Below are 17,822 nucleotides of genomic sequence, written 5' to 3' on the forward strand. Positions count from 1 at the left end.
CTATTTTATTTTCTGTTTCTGTGTTATTTTACTTAGGATAAAAACCTCTAGTTCCATCTATGTTTCTTTAAAAGACATGATTTTATTCTTTTTTTATGACTGAGTAGTATTCCATGGTATGTGTGTGTGTGTGTGTGTGTGTGTGTGTGTGTACATATCCAAGACTCCACTGATGGACACTTAGTTTGTTCCATATCTTTGCTGTTGTGAATAATGCTACAATAAACATATGAGTGCAGGTTAATTTTTTATATAATTATTTATTTTCCTTTGGGTAGATACCCAGTAGTGGGATGCTGGATCAAATGATAGTTCTTTTTTTAGTTCTTTGAGAAATCTCTGTACTGTTTTCCATAAAGGTTGTACTAATTTGCATCCCACCAACAGTGTGTAAGCATTCCCTTTTCTCTGCATCCTCTCCAACATTTGTTGTTTTCAGACTTTTTAATAATAGTCCTTCTGACTGATGTAAATGGTATTTTTTTTGTGGTCTTAATTTGCATTTTTCCGGTGATTAGTGATATTGAGCATTTTTTCATGTTTGTTGGCTGCTTGTAATCTTCTTTTGAAAAATATCTATTCATGTACTTTGCCACCTTTTAAATAGGATTATTTGATTTTTCTTGTTGAGCTGTTTGAGTTTCTTCTAGATTCTGGTTCTTAGCCCTTTGTTGAATGCATAGTTTGCAAGTATTTTTTCCCAATCTGTGGGTTGTCTATTTACTCTGTTGATTGTTTCTTCTTCTGTGCAGAAGCTTTTGTTGGTCTAACTAAGTCCCTTTGTCTATTTTGTTTTCGTTTTGCTTCCTTTTGAGGACTTAGTAATACATTCTTGGCCTAGGCCAATGTCCAGAAGAGTTTATCTTAGATTTTCTTATGGAATTTTTGCAGTTCAAGGTCTAACAATTAAGTCTTTAATCTATCTTCAGTTAATTTTTGTATAAGGTGAGAGATATGGGTTTAGTTTTATTCTTCTGCTTATAGCTCTCCAATTTTCCCAGCACCATTAATAAGATGCCCCTTTTCCAATTTATGTTTTTGTATGCTTTGTCAAAGATCAGTTGGTTGTAGGTATGTGGCTTTATTTCTGGTTCTGTATTCTGTTCCATTGATCTATGTGTCTATTTTTTTTTTTTTTAATGCACCATAGTTTATTCAACCAGGCCACTAACAGAACATTTAAGATATTTCCAGTTTTTCACTGTGTGAGATAATGACAAGATTATAATTTTCTGCTTAAGTCATTATCCTAATTTAGGATTACTTCCATAAGCTAAATAACAAGATAAATTCTTAGAAATATAGTATTTGGATTAAAGGATATTAATAATTTTACACTGTTTATATGATTGCAAATTCCTCCTCAAAATGATTCTACTAATATGTAGATTCCTCAACCTTGGAGACTATTATTAAAAAATATATATACCATTTGGTAAGTAAGAATATAGCTTTTTAATTTATATAAATTCTTGTAACTACTAGTGAGGTTGAACTTTAAAAAAGAACAAATTGTTTGATATGCTACATAAGTTATGCTCTTACGTATCTATTTGGTACTTGGTAATTTTCTCTTTTTTAAATTTTTTAAATTTTAATTTTTTAAAAAATTATTTATTATACTTTAAGTTTTCGAGTACATGTACAGAACATGCAGGTTTGTTACATAGGATGGAGTCTTGCCTTGTTGCCCAGGCTAGAGTGCAATGGTGTGATCTTGGCTTACTGCAACCTCCACCTCCCGGGTTCAAGCGATTCTCCTGTGTCAGCCGCCCAAGTAGCTGGGATTATAGGCATGCACCACCACACCCAACTAATTTTTTGGTATCTTTAGTGGAGACAGGGCTTCACCATATTGGCCAGGCTAGTCTTGAACTCCTAACCTCCTGATCTGCCTGCCTCAGCCTCCAAAAGTGCTAGGATTCCAGGCCTGAGCCACCGCGCCTGGCCTGTATGTCTGTTTTATGCTAGTACCATGCTGTTTTGGTTACTATAGCTTTATAGTATAATTTGAAATGAAATAATTTGATACTTCCAACTTTTTTCTGTTTTCTCAAGATTGCTCTTGCTATTTGGGCCCTTTTTTGGTTCTATATGAATTTTAGGATATTTTATTCCTTAATTTTGGGTAAAATGATATTGGTAATTTCATAAAGATCGCATTGAATCAATAGATTGCCTTGGGCTATATCATCATTTTAATAATATTGATTCTTCCAATTTAGGAGCTTGGGATGTTTTTCCATTTGTTTATGTCATCTGTGATTTCTTTCATCAGCGTTTTGTAGTTTTCCTTATAGAGACTGTTTACCTCCTTCATTCAGTATATTCCTAAAGTTTTTTGTTTGTTTGTTTGTTTGTTTGTTTGTTTTTGATAGCTATTGTAAATGAGATTGCCTTCTTGATTTGGTCCTTGGCTAGATTATTACTGTTATATGAAAATGCTACTGATTTCTCTATATTAATTTTTTATCTTAAACTTTTCTGATTTCATTTGTCAAATATGAGAGGCTTTTGGTGGAGTGTTGAGGGTTTTCTAGATATAAGATCACATCATTAGCAGAAAAGGATAATTTGACGTTCTCTTTTCCAACTTGGATGCTGGTTTTGTTTTTTTGTTTTTTCTCATGCCTGATTGCTCTGACAGGGACACCTGGTACTATTTTGAATGTAAGTGGTGAAATTGGACATCTTTTTTATATTCCAGTACTTAGAGGGAATGCTTTCAACTCTTTCCTATTAAATCTCATGGCTGTGGGATTTTTTGTTGTTGTTCGTTTTTGTTTATTTGTTTGTTGTTTGTTTTGAGACAGTCTCACTCTATCACCCAGGCTGGAATGCAGTGGTGCTATCTTGGCTCACTGCAACCTCTGCCTCCCAGGTTCAAGTGATTATTCTGCCTCAGCCTCCCAAGTAGCTAGGACTACAGGTGTGCACAACCACGCCCAACTAATTTTTTTTTTTTTTTAAGTAGTGACGGGGTTTCACCATGTTGGCCAGGCTGGTCTTGAACTCCTGACCTCAGATGATCTATCCTCCTCAGCCTCGCAAAGTGCTAGGATTACAGGTATGAGCAACTGTACCTGGCCATGGCTGTGGTTTTGTCATATATGACCTTTATTATGTTGAGGTACATTCCTTCTATGCCTAGCTTGTTTAGGATTTTTATATTAAAGTGATTCTACATTTTATCAAATGCCTTTATGTGTCTGTTGAGATGATCATATGGTTTTTGTCTTTAATTTTTTTATGTCATATGTCACGTTTATTGATTTGCTTATACTGAACCATCCTTACATTCCTGGAATAAATCCCACTTGATCCTGTACTCTTATCTTTTTGATGTGCTATGGGATTTGATTTGCTAGTATTTTGTTGAGGATTTTTGCATCTGTGTTTATTAGGGATATTGGTCTATAGTTTTTGTTGCGTCTTGTCCGATTTTGGTATCAGGGAGAAGCTGGCTTCATAGAATGAGTTAGGGAGAATTCTCTCCTCCTTGATGTTTTGGAATGGTTTGAGGAGGACTGGTGTTAGCTTTTCTTTGTATGTTTGTTAGAATTCAACTGTGAATCCATCTGGTCTTGAGTTATGTTTTATTGCAATATTTTTTGTAACTGCTTTTATCTCACTACTTATTATTGGTCTGTTCAGTCTGTTTTCTTGCTGGTTCAATATTGGGAGGTGGTATGTTTCCAAGAATTTATCAGTTTACTCTAGGTCTTCTAGTTTGTGAGCATATAGTTTTTTATAATAATCTCTGATCTTTTGTATTTCTCAGGTATCAGGTTTTTCTTAATCCATTCTTCATCCTTTTTCATTTATCATTGTATTTATTTGGCTCTTCTGTCTTACTGTTTAGTATAGCTAGTGGTTTATCAATTTTGTTTATCTTTTCAAAAAAACTGCTTTTTATTTTATTGATTCTTTGTATTTTTTTTTTTTGGGTCTTTGAATTTTTTTCTTTGTATCTTTTTCCCTTAAAGTGTGATGTTAGATTGTTAATTTGGGATCTTTTCACTGTTTTGTTATAGACATTTAATGCTACAAACTCCCTGTTGGCACTGCTTTTGCTGCATGTGTTGTGTTTTCATTATTTATTTCAAAAAATTTTTACTTCCATCTTAATTTCTTCATTGACCCATCAATTTTTCAGAAGCATACTGTTTAATTTTCATGTATTTGTATAGTTTCTGAAGTTTCTCTTGGTATAGATTTCTAGCTTTATTCCATTGTGCTTTGAGAAGATCCTATATATGATTTTCATTTTTTAAATTATTATTATTATACTTTAAGTTCTGGGGTACATGTGCAGAGCATGCACAGATGTTTCACATAGGTGTCCACGTGTCATGGTGGTTTGCTGCATCCATCACCCCATCATCATTTCTCCTAATGCTATCCCTCCCTATCCCCCTACTTCCTGCTAACCCTCCCTTAGCTCCCTACCCCCTGACAGGTCCCAGTGTATGATGTTCCCTTCCCTGTGTCCATGTGTTCTCATTTTTCAACACCTGCTTATGAGTGAGAACATACAGTGTTTGGTTTTCTGCTCTTGTGTCAGTTTGCTGAGAATGATGGTTTCCAGCTTCATCCATGTCCCTGCAAAGGACATGAACTCATCCTTTTTTCTGGCAGCATAGTATTCCATGGTGTATATGTGCCACATTTTCTTTATCCAGTCTGTCATTGATGGGCATTTGCATTGGTTCCAAGTCTTTGCTATTGTGAACAGTGCTGCAATAAACATACATGTGCATGTGTCTTTTTAATAGAATGATTTGTAATCCTTTGGGTATATACACAGTAATGGGATTTCTGGGTCAAATGGCATTTCTATTTCTAGATCTTTGAGGAGTTGCCACACTGTCTTTCACAATGGTTGAACTAATTTACACTCCCACCAACAGTGTAAAAGTGTTCCCATTTCTCTACTTCCTCTCCAGCATCTATTGTCTCCTGATTTTTAATAACTGCCATTCTAATTGGCATGAGATGCTATCTCTATTTGGTTTTGATTTGCATTTGTCTAATGACCAGTGATGATGATTTTTCATATCCTGAATTGATTTACTGATTTATTTGTATTGGTTTTCAGATTTCTCCTTCATCTCATTGAGCGTTAGTCAGTATTTTGAATTCTTTATCGGGTATTTTGTGGATTTTTTTAAATTTAAAATTCTTTCCCTTATTTTCAAATCTAATTCTAAGTTTTCAATTGGGGTATTCTTTTTAACTACAGTATGTCACTGGACAATTGTTGTGGTCCTTTGGAGATGTGATTTTTCCCTGCTTTTTCTTGTTTCCTCTCTTCTTCCATTGATGTCTCCACATCTGATCTAGCAGTCACTTGTTCAACTATTTGAAATTGCTTTTGTAGAGGAAAATATTTTCCTGAAGATGTATGGGTGTTTTCAATTAAAATACTTTGGCTTCTATTTTGGGCACCTGTGGTAATGTGATCTTTGTATAAATTCTTCATCAGTATACAAGGTCAATGATATTTGTGATTTCCTTGGTTGCTTAGGGTTCAGTTATCAGTTGATATTATAGTGAAGTTTAGCTGAGGACTTGGTTGCCATCTGAGCCAGTCTTTGAGCCCCAGTGGTGGCAGCATTATGGTAAGTGTGCCTGTGTTTAGGACTCAAAGCAACTTACCTTTATTCTACTGTTAGTGAGTCCTGGAGGGCTGATTCTTGGACCTCCAGGTGGCTTGCTTAGAAGCTACTAGTGGGAGTGTTTGGCCAGGTGTTTGGGTCCTCAGGCCGTTGTTCAGCTGGTATGGTGTGGGTGATGGCAGTAGCAATGGTAGAACAACCCTCCTGGATCCCAGGCAGTCCATGTTGGTGTTGCTGGAAGCTGCAGTGGGTTGGGCAGGCTAGTCCTCAGTCTCACATCCACTGTGGCAGTGCAACGTCTCTTGTCCTAAGTTTTCTTAAGAGAGCCTGGTCTCTTTCCATTCCTTGACTGACTGGCAGCTGTAGCCACCATGCCTATTACTCAGCCTGAGGCTAGGGCAAAGCCCTATACATTGGGACTGAATCCAGGGAGGGCAGGACCCCTCTCAGGCAGGCAGCATGGGCACAAAGCAATACGGAGTATAGTCCACTCACATCTCAGTCTCACAGCAGCCCATTATAGGGTCTGAGTATTGTTCTAGATATGCATAGGAAAGCCTGGTTTCCCCTTTTCTCCTTGACTGGTTAACAGCTGCAGCTGTGTCAGCTCGATCTTAACCTGAGGGCAGGGTGCTCTCCAGTGTTAACCTCTCAAGATGTCACGTTGGGCCTGACAGAGAGGGTAGGTTCCTCCCAGGCAAGCAGCATGGGCAAGAAGCTGTGGGGAATGTGGTCTGCTCATGTCTGTCTCAACAAAAGCCTGCAACAGGTCAGTAGGGACCCTCCCAGGGGTGCACTGGTGTACCCAGCCTCCCTTCTCCCTCCTTGGAGCAGCACAGCAGCAGCAAGCTTGTCTCTAAATCTCTAGTATCTAGATTCTCAAAGTGGCACCTAGCTAAGGTTGCTCTAGGATCAGATGCCTGTGGGATTCTGAGTTTCCTTTCTAGATAATATCTCTGTACAGTCTTTAGACAGCTTATTATGTCAGGCCCAAGGCCCTGGTGGGTAGAGGGTTTCTCTCATCCCTAAGATCCTATAAACCTGTTTCAGAGTGTAGAGCCCTGGAGGTATCTCCATATCTCTTATTGTTTCCCCACATCCAGGAGCCCCTCCTGGCTCTTAGTCAGTTCCTGGCTGGGTAAACTACCTCTCCTTAGATAAGAACCCTCTCCTTATCTACTTCTGGTACTTCCCATCTCTTCTCTGATGAATCTTAGCATTCTTTCTTACATTATCTGTTCAAAATATGAGTGTCTACTTACTATTCTGGTTCCTCTTTATGGAGAAGACACATACTCCCTGTATCTAGTCAGCTGTCTGTGCTTCACATATTTTTAAAGGTTGTGAGAGATGTGCTCTCTAGGGTTTTATAAGTTGTACAAGTTCTATAAACAAAAATCACATCTGTTTTCATTTTGTCTCCTAAGATGGAACATGTAAAGTGCTTGGCAACTATAAGTAGACTGTGGTAAAAGTGACCAATAACTGGTCGTGATTATCATCATATTGTCATTCTTTCAGTGAAATGTTAATTTTACTGTAGAATGCATTCATTATTATAAATTATATTCATTGAATAAAAGCATAACCTAATTTTTTTTTCCCTTGGCAGCAACTCGAATTAGTGGAACCAAGTGGCTGGATTCATGTTCCCTTAACTGATAATCATAAGAAGCCAACTCGCACATTCATGATACAGATTGCTGTTCTAGCCAATCACCAAAATGGAAGAGACACCCATATGAGACAAATTAAAATATACACACCGGTAGAAGAGAGCTCCATTGGTAAATTTCCTAGATGTACAACTATAGATTTCATGATGTATCGTTCAATAAGGTGACTTTAAAATGAGATGAAAATCATTAAATGTGTCTTTGTTTTATCCCATCTTTAAATAGTATATCAGATACCTTTATTGAAAGAAAGTATCAGTTATTTGTAATTTTGTATATATTCAAAAATATTTTATTGTAACTTTGATAAATAAATTTGGGGTCATATTATCTTTATTTTCTTTAACATATTTTACGTTACTAAAAATGGATTTGAAGCCAATCATTTTATTTTCCCTTATATCAAAAGAAAAGAATTGAACTGAAAATTTCAATATGTACACAATTATAATAGCTAGGTGATTATTTTCATTAGTGTTCATACATTAGAGTAATTGTTTATTGCATATTCAAGAACAAGACTGTGATTTATCAATGTATGTCATTTTAGTAGATTGAAATTACTATTTTTTCTACTCTGAGGAAGTTTATTCTTTTAATATTGGATTTTTTTAATAACAGTGTCAAAATAAGCTTAGTGTTAGGTGTCTGATGAGAACCAATCTAATATTGGAAATATAATTAATCATCTCATATTTACCTTCATAGAATACTTACGGCCCTAGGGTTGTCTATATCCTAATGATATTATGTTAAAGATTGCCTACATAATCTGCTCTACATCTCAGTTATAGCAGTACTTATGGTAGAGTTTCATATATGTGTCTGCCACTGGCATTCCCTGAGCAGTTATGTATCCCATAAAATCATAAAGGTATGTGAAATTTTTTAATATATATTAAAATATTTTAAAGAAATACATGGAAATGTGGTTTTTTTCCATGGTGTAAAATGAGTAGATTAGATACTATATACTTTTTTCTCCAGATGTGTTACTTTTCTGGTGGTGGGGGGATGGTTATTTATCCCACAGAACTTATCCAGATTCACTCTTGTTTAGGAAACATTGCTCTCTGTGGTTCATGCATTCCTGGGTACATGAAAGTATTAAATATTATTTTATAATAGTGTGTTTGCTTTATTCTGGTAGAGAGTACTAATTTACTTGGATACTACAGAAAATGGTTTTACTTTTTTGCTAATTAAAAACTTTGTTCTTTTTCCTATAAGTTCTGGGAAGAATTTTATTATTATTTTCATTGTGTTGTTTTTGAAGTAACAAGCATGGTAGGTGATCTTTAGGATTACCAAAAAGTCTGTAACCAAAACTTATTTGGAATCACCAAATTAAACATAGTATACATGTCAGATGCTGGGGAGGATAGAAGAGAGGATTGAAGGAGAAAGCCATGGACAGGAACTAAAGGAAATGGAGAGAATGAAGGTAATAAGAATAGAAATGTACACTAGGCACTAATGTTTTCCTTTAGTCTGATAAGGAAGACAGTCATGTAAACAGCAGGGTCTTAGTCTTAGACCTAAGAGATAGAATCTAATTTTTTTTTTAAAGTACGAGAGAAGTTTTATTAATAATGTTACTTCTTACTGACTGCTTAAGTTTGCTTAAAAGAAAAAGAGGAGGAAGACTAATTGTCACACATACCGTCTAGTCTCTTATCTCCTATTAATAGTTTGCTAAGAGACTCCTAAAATCAGGAGGTATTAGAAGAATATTGAGAAAAATCAATGTATTTTCTACTTTTATTCTCCTTACCTATTTTTCATATGCCAGCTAGCTGACCATTTTATTAGGCATAAGAAAACTTGGTAGCTTAGGTCTATGGAGATGATGCTTCCCCCTATTAAGGAAAATTTAAAATACAGATAGATTATATATTATACTAACAAAGCATAATTATCCAAAGCAGTTGCATTTTACTTTCTAAAGTGCAAATTATATATTTGACCAGAATATATAAAAATCTCTTACAACTCAACAGTAAGAAGAAAAATCCAATTTAAAAATGAGCAAAAGAATTGAACAGTTACTTTACTAAGGAAGTTATATGATTGGCAAATAATCATACAAAAAGATGCTCAACTTCATTAGACACTAGTGAAAAGCAGATAAAAACCACAGTGAGATGCTACTACACAGCCACTACAATGACTACAATTAAAATGATTATTCCAAGTATTGACAACAATGTGGAGAAAATGGACTTCACACTGCTGGTACAGGCATACCTCAAGATGCTGCAGGTTCAATTTCAGACCACCACATAATATAGTAAACTGAATATCACAATAAAGTGGGTCACCGAAACATTTTGGTTTCCCAGTGCTTATAACATTATGTTTATACTATATCGTAGTCTAAAAAATGTATGCATACCTTTAAAATACTATTGCTAAGTGCTAACAATAATCTGAAGCTTAGGCAAGTTATAACCTCTTTGCCAGGTGGAGGGTCTCATCTAGGTGTTGATGGCTGCTGACTTAGCAGGTGGTGGTTGCTGAATGCTGACATGGCAATTTCTTAAAATAGAACAACAATGAACTTTGCCTCATTGATAGACTTTTCATAAAAGATTTCTCTGGGGCCGGGCACAGTGGCTCAAGCCTATTAATCCCAGCACTTTGGGAGGCCAAGGCAGGTGGATCGTTAGGTCAGGAGATCAAGACTATGCTGGTCAACACAGTGAAACCTCGTCTCTACTAAAAATACAAAAATTAGCTGGGCGTGGTGGCACAGCCTGTAGTCCCAGCTACTCGGGAGGCTGAGGTAGGAGAATTGCTTCGACCCAGGAGTCGGAGATTGCGGTGAGCCAAGATCGCGCCATTGCACTACAGCCTGGGTAATAAGAGCAAAACTCCATCTCAAAAGAAAAAGAAAAAAGATTTCTCTGTTGCATGTGATGCTGTTTGGTAGCATTTTACTCACAATAGAACTTCTTTCAAAATTGGAGTCAATCCTCTCAAGTCCAGCTATTGCTTTATCAATTAAGTTGATGTACTCTTCTGAGTCCTTTGTTGTCATTTCAACAATATGCACAGTTTCTTCACTAGGAATAGATTCCATTTCAAAAAACCAGTTTTATTCCTCATCCATGAGAAGCAGCTCTTCAGCCATCCAAGTTTTATCATGAGATTGTAGCCATTCAGACACATCTTTAGGCTTCACTTCTAATTCTTGTTCTCTTGCTGTTTCTACCACATGTGCCATTACTTCTTCCACTAAAGTTGTGAACCTCTCAATGTCATCCATGAAGGTTGGAATAAAATTCTTTACAAACTGCTGTTAAAGTTGCTATTTTGACCTTCTTTTATAAATGATGAATGTTCTTATGGCATCTAGAATGGTAAATCCTTTTTAGAATGTTCTCAATTTCGCTGAGATCTATCAAAACAATCACTTAGCTGCTAGTGCCTTATGAAATGTATTTCTGAAATGATAAGACTTGAAAGTCAGAATGATTCTTTGGTTCATCGGCTGCAGAATGGATGTTGTGTTAGCAGGCATAAAAACAGCATAAGTCTCCATCAGAGCTCTAGGGTGACCAGGTATATATATTGACAATGAGAAATAATATTTTGAAAGAATCTTTTTTTTGAGCAGTGGATCTCAACAAAGGGGCTTAAAACATGCAGTAAATGATGCTCTAAACAGATGTACTGTCATCCAGGCTTTGTTGTTCCACAGACAGAGCACAGGCAGAGTAGATTTAGCATAATTCTTCAGGGCCCTAGGGTTTGCAGAATGGTAAATAAGCATTGGCTTCAACTTAAAGTCACTGGCTGCATCAGCTTCTAGTAAGAGAGTTACTCTGTTTTTTGAAACTTTGAAGCCAGGCATTGACTTTTCTCTAGCTATGAAAGTCCAAGGTGGCATCATTTTCCAATAGAAGGCTGTTCCTCTACATGGAAAATCTTTTGTTTAGTATAGCCTCCTTCATCCCTTACTTTCTAGATTGGGGTACTCAATTTTTTGGCTTTCCTGGCCACATTGGAAGAAGAAGAATTGTTTTGGACCTCACATAGAGTACGCTAACACTAACGATAGCTGATGAGCTAAAAAAAAATTTTGTTAACAAACTCAATGTTTTAAGAAAGTTTACAAATTTTGGGGGGTCACATTCAAAGCCATCCTGGGCCACATGCAGCCAGTGGCCCAAGAGTTGGACAAGCTTGTTCTAGATCTTCTGGATAACTTGCTGCAGCTTCTCCACCAGCACTTCCTGCTTCACCTTGCTCTTAGCAAATCTTTACCATTAGGTCGATGCCTCCTTTTTGTCTCTGTGTGGTCCTTAATCCCAGGTTCTCTGCTCTAGTAAATTATTGGAGTGCTGCCTGTCTTAAATGGGGGAATTCCCAAAAGGATTATTCTGGCAGTATAGGAAGGCTGGTAGTGGTTTGTGCCCAAGCGACCTGTGAACATACCTCCTACAGCATGGTGCTGCTGAACAGCCACTCCGATGCGGTGTCTCCTTTAGCTGAGTTACAGAGCAGAGTTTCCAGGGCTGGAGATGGTAGTCCTACCTACCTGGTTTGTCTCTGCTTATCTTCAGGGATGTTTATACCTTCAAGCAGTCATGATGCTTCATGTGTGTTAAGGCAGGTACAGGTCTCTTGCCAGGGAATCCAAGATGATGGGAAAGCTGATAGACTACTGATATGGTTTGGATGTTTGTTCCCTCCAAATTTCATGTTGAAACGTAATCCCCAGTTTTGGAGGTGGAGCCTTGTGGGAGGTGTTTGGATCATGGGGGTAGATTTCTCAGGAATGACTTGATGCCATCTCCTTAGTGATAAGTAAATTCTCACTCTGAGTTCACAGGAGATCTGATTGTTTTAAGAGTGTGGCACCAACCCCCTCTCTTGCTCCTGCTCTTACCACGTGATGCTGGCGCTCCTTGGCCTTCCACCATGATTTTAAGCTTTCCGAAGCCCTCACCAGAAGCAAATGCTGACACCAGCTTTCTGTACAGTCTGCAGAACCATGAGCCAATTAAACCTCTCTTCTTTATAAATTACCCAGCCTCAAGGATTTATTTTTAGAGAGGCAAAAACAGACTAACACTACTACCTCAATTTCATTTTTTTCCAGTGTAGAAACTGAGTTGGGGGAAGGCTTTTTGCAAGCTTGGTTCAGGGCAGAATTATCAGGAGGGGCACTGTGGATGTGGAAGTCTGATTCTTCTACCATCTGCTTGAAGTTTTTTTGCTTCTCTATGGTCCTGTGATCTGTCTCATCCTCATATATGAGTTGTGCATAGTTGCTGGTAAAAATCTTGGCGCTGTATATTTGTTTTCGGTTTTTGTGGGGGAGTGAGGCCAGCTTGCTTCTATGCTGCTTATTTTATTTTTAATTTTTTTAATTTTTCAATTTTTTTCTTCAAAGGTAGGCATGACAGAGGTATATTGCCATTTTTAAACCCCTTCATCTCACAATTTTATAGAGATGGCTTCTGTCCTGAAACCTTATGAAACAATCTCTGCTAGCCTCAAACTTTTCTTCTGTAGCTTCCTCACCTCTCTCAGCCTTCCTAACATTAAAGAGAGTCATGGCCTTACTTTGGATTAGGCTTGGCTTAAGGAAATGTTATGGCTGCTTTGATCTTCTCTTCAGACCACTCAGACTTTCTCCCTATCAGGAATAAAGCTGTTTTGCTTTCTTATCATTCATGGCTTCACTAGTGTAGTACTTTTAATTTCCTTCAAGAACTTTTCCCTTCTATTCACAACTTTGCTGTTTGGAGAATGAGGCCTAGCTTTCGGCCTGAGTTTTCAACATGCCTTCCTCATTAAACTTAATCCTTTCTAGCTTTTGAGTTAAAGTAAAAAACTGGTTACTCTTCCTTTCACTTGAACACTTAGGGGCCATTGTAAGGTTATTGGCCTAATTTCAATATTGTTGGGTCTCAGGCACTAGGGAGGCCTGAGAAGAGGGAGATAGACAGGAACCGCTGGTCAATGGAACAGTCAGGGGCATATGACATTTATGGAGTAAGTTTGCCACCATATGTATGTGGGTTCAGTATGTTGAGTCCCAAAACAATTACAATAGTAAGGAACATCAAAAGTCACCCATCACAGATCACCATAAGAGATAAGCATAATGAAAAAGTTTGAAATGGAAAATTACCAAAATGACACAGACACAAAGTGAGCACTTGCTGTTGGAAAAACAGCATCGACAGACTTTCCTAATGTAGGATTGCCACAGACCTTCAATTTGTAAAAAATGAAGTTTTCTGTGGACTGAAATAAAATGAGGTATGCCTGTAATTAATGTATAACCACTTTGAAAAACAGTTTGGTAATTTTTTAAAAAGTTCAACATGCACCTACTATGTGTACCAGCCATTCCACTTCTACATATTTACCCCCAAAATATAAAACATATATCCATACAAAGACATGTATTTGCATCTTCATAGCAGCTCTATTTGTAATACATCAAAACTGGTACAACCTAAATGTTGATCAACAGGAGAAGGTCTAAACAAATTTTGGTATCTGAATAAAATGAAATGCTACTCAGCAATAAAAATGAGCTATTGATATATGCAACAACACAAATTTCTAAAATAGTTATTTTAAGAGAAGCTGAACTAAAAAAGAGTACACATGTGATTTTCAGTTTTTATAAAATTCTAGAAAATATAAACTAAGTGACAGAAAGTAGATCAGTTATACAGGATCGGGAGTGGGGAGAAGTAAGAAAGGATGAACTATTTGGGGAGGATGATGGAAATACCCATTAACCTGATCATAGTCATCATTTTATGGGTCTTTATATAAGCCAAATCTCATCAAATTATACACTTTATACACAGTTGTATATTGTATATGAATTATACCTCAACAGAACTGATTTTAAAAATAGCATTCTGCTTATTTAATATAAGAATCACCTAAAAGATGCTAGATTTGAAGTAACCATATTTCTCATTGTATAGGACCTGTGAATAAAACACCAAGATTGGAAAAGCCAATTTTAACAGTTCATAAAACAATGACAGCAAATTGACTGATTCATCAGTCAGTGCTTTTGAATATTGGACAAACTGTGCAGTTATAATATGAAAAATTTAATTTCACATATAATCTGGGTATAAAACACTTTCAAAATCAGCTTATGAACTGATTACTAGAAACTTTATGTAAAAATTGTGGGGGCCAGGTGCAATGGCTTATACCTATAATTCTAGCATTTTTGGAGGCCAAGATGGGAGGATTGCTTGAGCCCAGGAGTTTGAGACCAGCTTGAGCAACAGAGCAAGACCTTGTCTCTACAAAAATTTAAACAATAATTATCCAGGCATGGTGGTGTGCACCTGTAGTCCCAGCTACTCAGCAAGCTGAGAGGCAGGAAGATCATTTGAGCACAGGAAGTTGAGGCTGCAGTGAGCTATGATTGTACCACTGCACTCTAGCCTGGGTGACAGAGACCCTTTCTCAAAAACAACAGCAACAAAAACAAAATGTTGAATTTAAAAATAATACAGTCACAGAATACTAATAAATACACAACTCTAAAAGGACTTATTCATTCAACTGTATTTTGGTGTGTGTGCATATCTATTGGGTTTAGTTAAGATAAATGAAATAAGGAAACCAAGATAAAAATGTAAACCTGGCCTTCCAGTTGCTTACAGTCTACTGAGGAAACAACAGGTCTCTAACCAACCAAGCCAGAAGTTAGAAAGTGGTGAGCTCTCTAATCAGTGAATGAGAGTGGAGAGGAGAAGGGAGAATATACTTCTGACTGAAGAAGATAGAGGTGAAGCTGAAGAAGACATTGTGAAGGAGCTAGAATGTTGGAAAAACTATTTGTAATATCAGCTAGTTATTAGCTTTTCAAGCCTATTCTTGCATCCAGACTATCATTGTTTTTATATGAGTAACAATTAATTTTAAACAGATGATTTTTGTATTCAGAACCAAGTGATGTTTTGTACATTTATTGTCATTTGAAAGTGTTCAATGATTAAAACACTGACAAATCTTGAAAAGTAATTTTAGCAAACATGCCTTCTGTTCCTTTAGCCATTATGACTAGTAATGTAGTACGGATTAATATATTATAACTTATCTAATGTTTTAGAAAATTGTTATTGCTATAAAATTCTTAATTAGTAAAATATTTATTATATGTTTTATAAAGTGAATTCTAGGTTATTTTTATTCTTCAGTTAGCTTTTTAAAGTGCTAAAATTTGTGGAATATGTTACATAAAACATTAGGGAATATAATTACAGTATGTAAACATTTTTGCCTTGCAGATCTTTTAAACCAGGATTATCTTCTTTTGTCCATATTATTTTGGCCTTCCAGTCTTCTACTCTGACTCCCTGGAGCAGGGTATTTGGAAGTTTTTGCAATACAAGGCTGTTTACCAGTCTTCTACAAGAAGCTGTCTGTGTTTCATGGTCTGCCATTTAGTTGAGTTTGTTTTTGTGTAATTTTATCCAGAAAGCCTTGGAGAGAGAGAGAGATGATGAGAGAGAAAACCTCATGGATCAGTTTATTAATTGTTCATGACCATGATTTATCAACAGGAAAAACTTAAGTCTAATAATTAGAAAACTCCCCACCGTAAAATCTAAGAGAATGGCTATAATCCACGGCAATTTTATATGAAAGTTAAAGTTACTTTTTACTATTAGCCAATCTATTTTTCAATATTTTATATTCCATAACTATCTCCACCACCATTATTTGTCCCTTTTGTCTTTTCTGCTGAGTAGAACCAGCTTGCTATTTTGCAAACAGAAGCAAAATTATAAGCGGACCAATTTTAAAATTGTTCTGTATTCTTGTGAAACATTTTCTGAGTGAGTTTTTATTTCTCGAAATGGTATTTTACATTATTATGTTTGAAGCGCTAGCATTTACCATCTCAATTTTTTTAATTACTAAGTTCATAGCCATGAGCTTTCCACTGATGCAGTTCAGTGAGCACTATAAGATGTTCTTCCACTACGTATTCACTTTTTCAATGTTGAGGGCAAATTACGGTTCTCTCTCTGTGGTTCTAGAAATAATGGCCCAAACTGTTTTGCATAGACTTTATTCTGACTAGCTCTCCTCTTTACACTGGCATTCATCTGTGGCTAGAGATCCAGATTTTAACAGATCATTTCCTGTTATTACTACAGCAATATCAAAATACCACTTACCAAGAAGCAAAGTATCCAAAAGACTGAAGCAGAGAGTTCAGCCAGCTATTTGTTTTTCAACTGTTAAAATTTATAAGAATCACATGTGAAATGGATATGGAGACAAAATTGAATAGAGAGTAGCCTTGGCAAAAGGAGGATAACAAGCCATCAGCTACTAAATAATAACACATTCAAGTGTTTACCAAAAACAAGGGAAAGGGATTTTACTCTTTATTAAAAATAGTGTCTATTTTTTTAGAGAAGCATTCAGCAACTAATAGAATATGCAAATAACCCTATTCTTCAGAAATTTGTTTTCAAAGTCATTTGGGCAGTTTAGAACAGAATTTATCTCTTTCTTGAAATTTTCAATTCTTAGACTCGTAATTGGGTATAATTTTGACTCCTCTCCTTCTCTTTATACTAACCCTGAATCCTGCAGATATTTTCTCCACATTATCACTTTTAGTTTCCCCCATTTCACATCATTCTAGTTCAATTGCAGGAAGTTCCTAGTTGGACCACTTGCCTTTAGTTTATGCTAAAATAAACTTATCCAAATAATATTTCATCCTATGGCATTCTATAATTATTGGTATTTATACTAATTCTGTATTACCTATATACATTAACCTATGTAAGTAAATACAAAGTCCTCTGGTATCCCTTCAAGCCCATACACCTTTCCTGACTTAAAAAAAAGACTCTTGTTTCATTATTCTCAGCCTTTTTGCTACAACCAAGCAAATATGGTTGTCTATTTTAACTACATAACTCCTTCATTTTTCTACTTTTTAATGTGTAACATCTGATGGCCTGTAATCTGGTCACTTTTCCAACAGTTTATGTCACTCAAAAGTCACTCCCTGGGAGCCTTTACTTGCCTGACTTTAATCCTGTATATTTCTTTGTTGTTTTGTTCTAACTCTCTTCACCATTTGTGTAATCCCCCAGTACTATTCAGGTTGAGTATCCTTTATCCAAAAATCCAAAATCTGAAGTGCTCCAATAAGCATTACCTTTGAGCATCATGTTGGCACTCAAAAAGTTTCAGACTTTGTAGCATTTTGGATTTCAGATTTTCTACTTTAGGATGCTCAACCTATGTTAATTTATTAATATTTTACTGTGCATATTGTAACTCCTGAAGGCAAGTTGTTAATCTTATTTATTTTCTATATTTGCTTTATTACAATTCCCAGTGTCTAGTAGCATGCAGTAAACATTTATTTTAAACTAAAATCTTGCACTGACAAATACTTCCTCATATCTCATTTTCACAATAACTCTGTCAGGATTGAATTTAGCTATGAATAACAGAAACTCCTACTACATCGATTTAAGTAAGTTTCTATATTTCT

General features: G+C 36.1%; 1 protein-coding gene across 4 annotated transcripts in view; it reads left to right on the forward strand.

Annotated features, from left to right (window-relative positions):
- The window catches only part of ANAPC10 (anaphase promoting complex subunit 10), a 175,260-nt gene that overhangs the window by 135,427 nt on the left and 22,011 nt on the right, over positions 1-17,822 (forward strand). For 2 of the 4 annotated variants that reach the window (XR_008480036.2, XM_002745317.7), the window contains one exon: positions 7,231-8,211. The exons of the other annotated variants lie outside the window; for them this stretch is intronic. Coding sequence is in view for 1 of the 2 variants with exons in the window: in XM_002745317.7 (XP_002745363.2) it covers positions 7,231-7,461 (231 nt within the window). In the remaining variant the exon portion in view is untranslated. Of the gene's footprint in view, positions 1-7,230; positions 8,212-17,822 lie in introns of those variants that run through there. 4 annotated transcript variants of the gene reach the window in all.

Source organism: Callithrix jacchus, chromosome 3 (genome assembly GCF_049354715.1).
Source record: "Callithrix jacchus isolate 240 chromosome 3, calJac240_pri, whole genome shotgun sequence".
In the NCBI taxonomy this organism is placed as follows: Eukaryota; Metazoa; Chordata; class Mammalia; order Primates; family Cebidae; genus Callithrix; species Callithrix jacchus.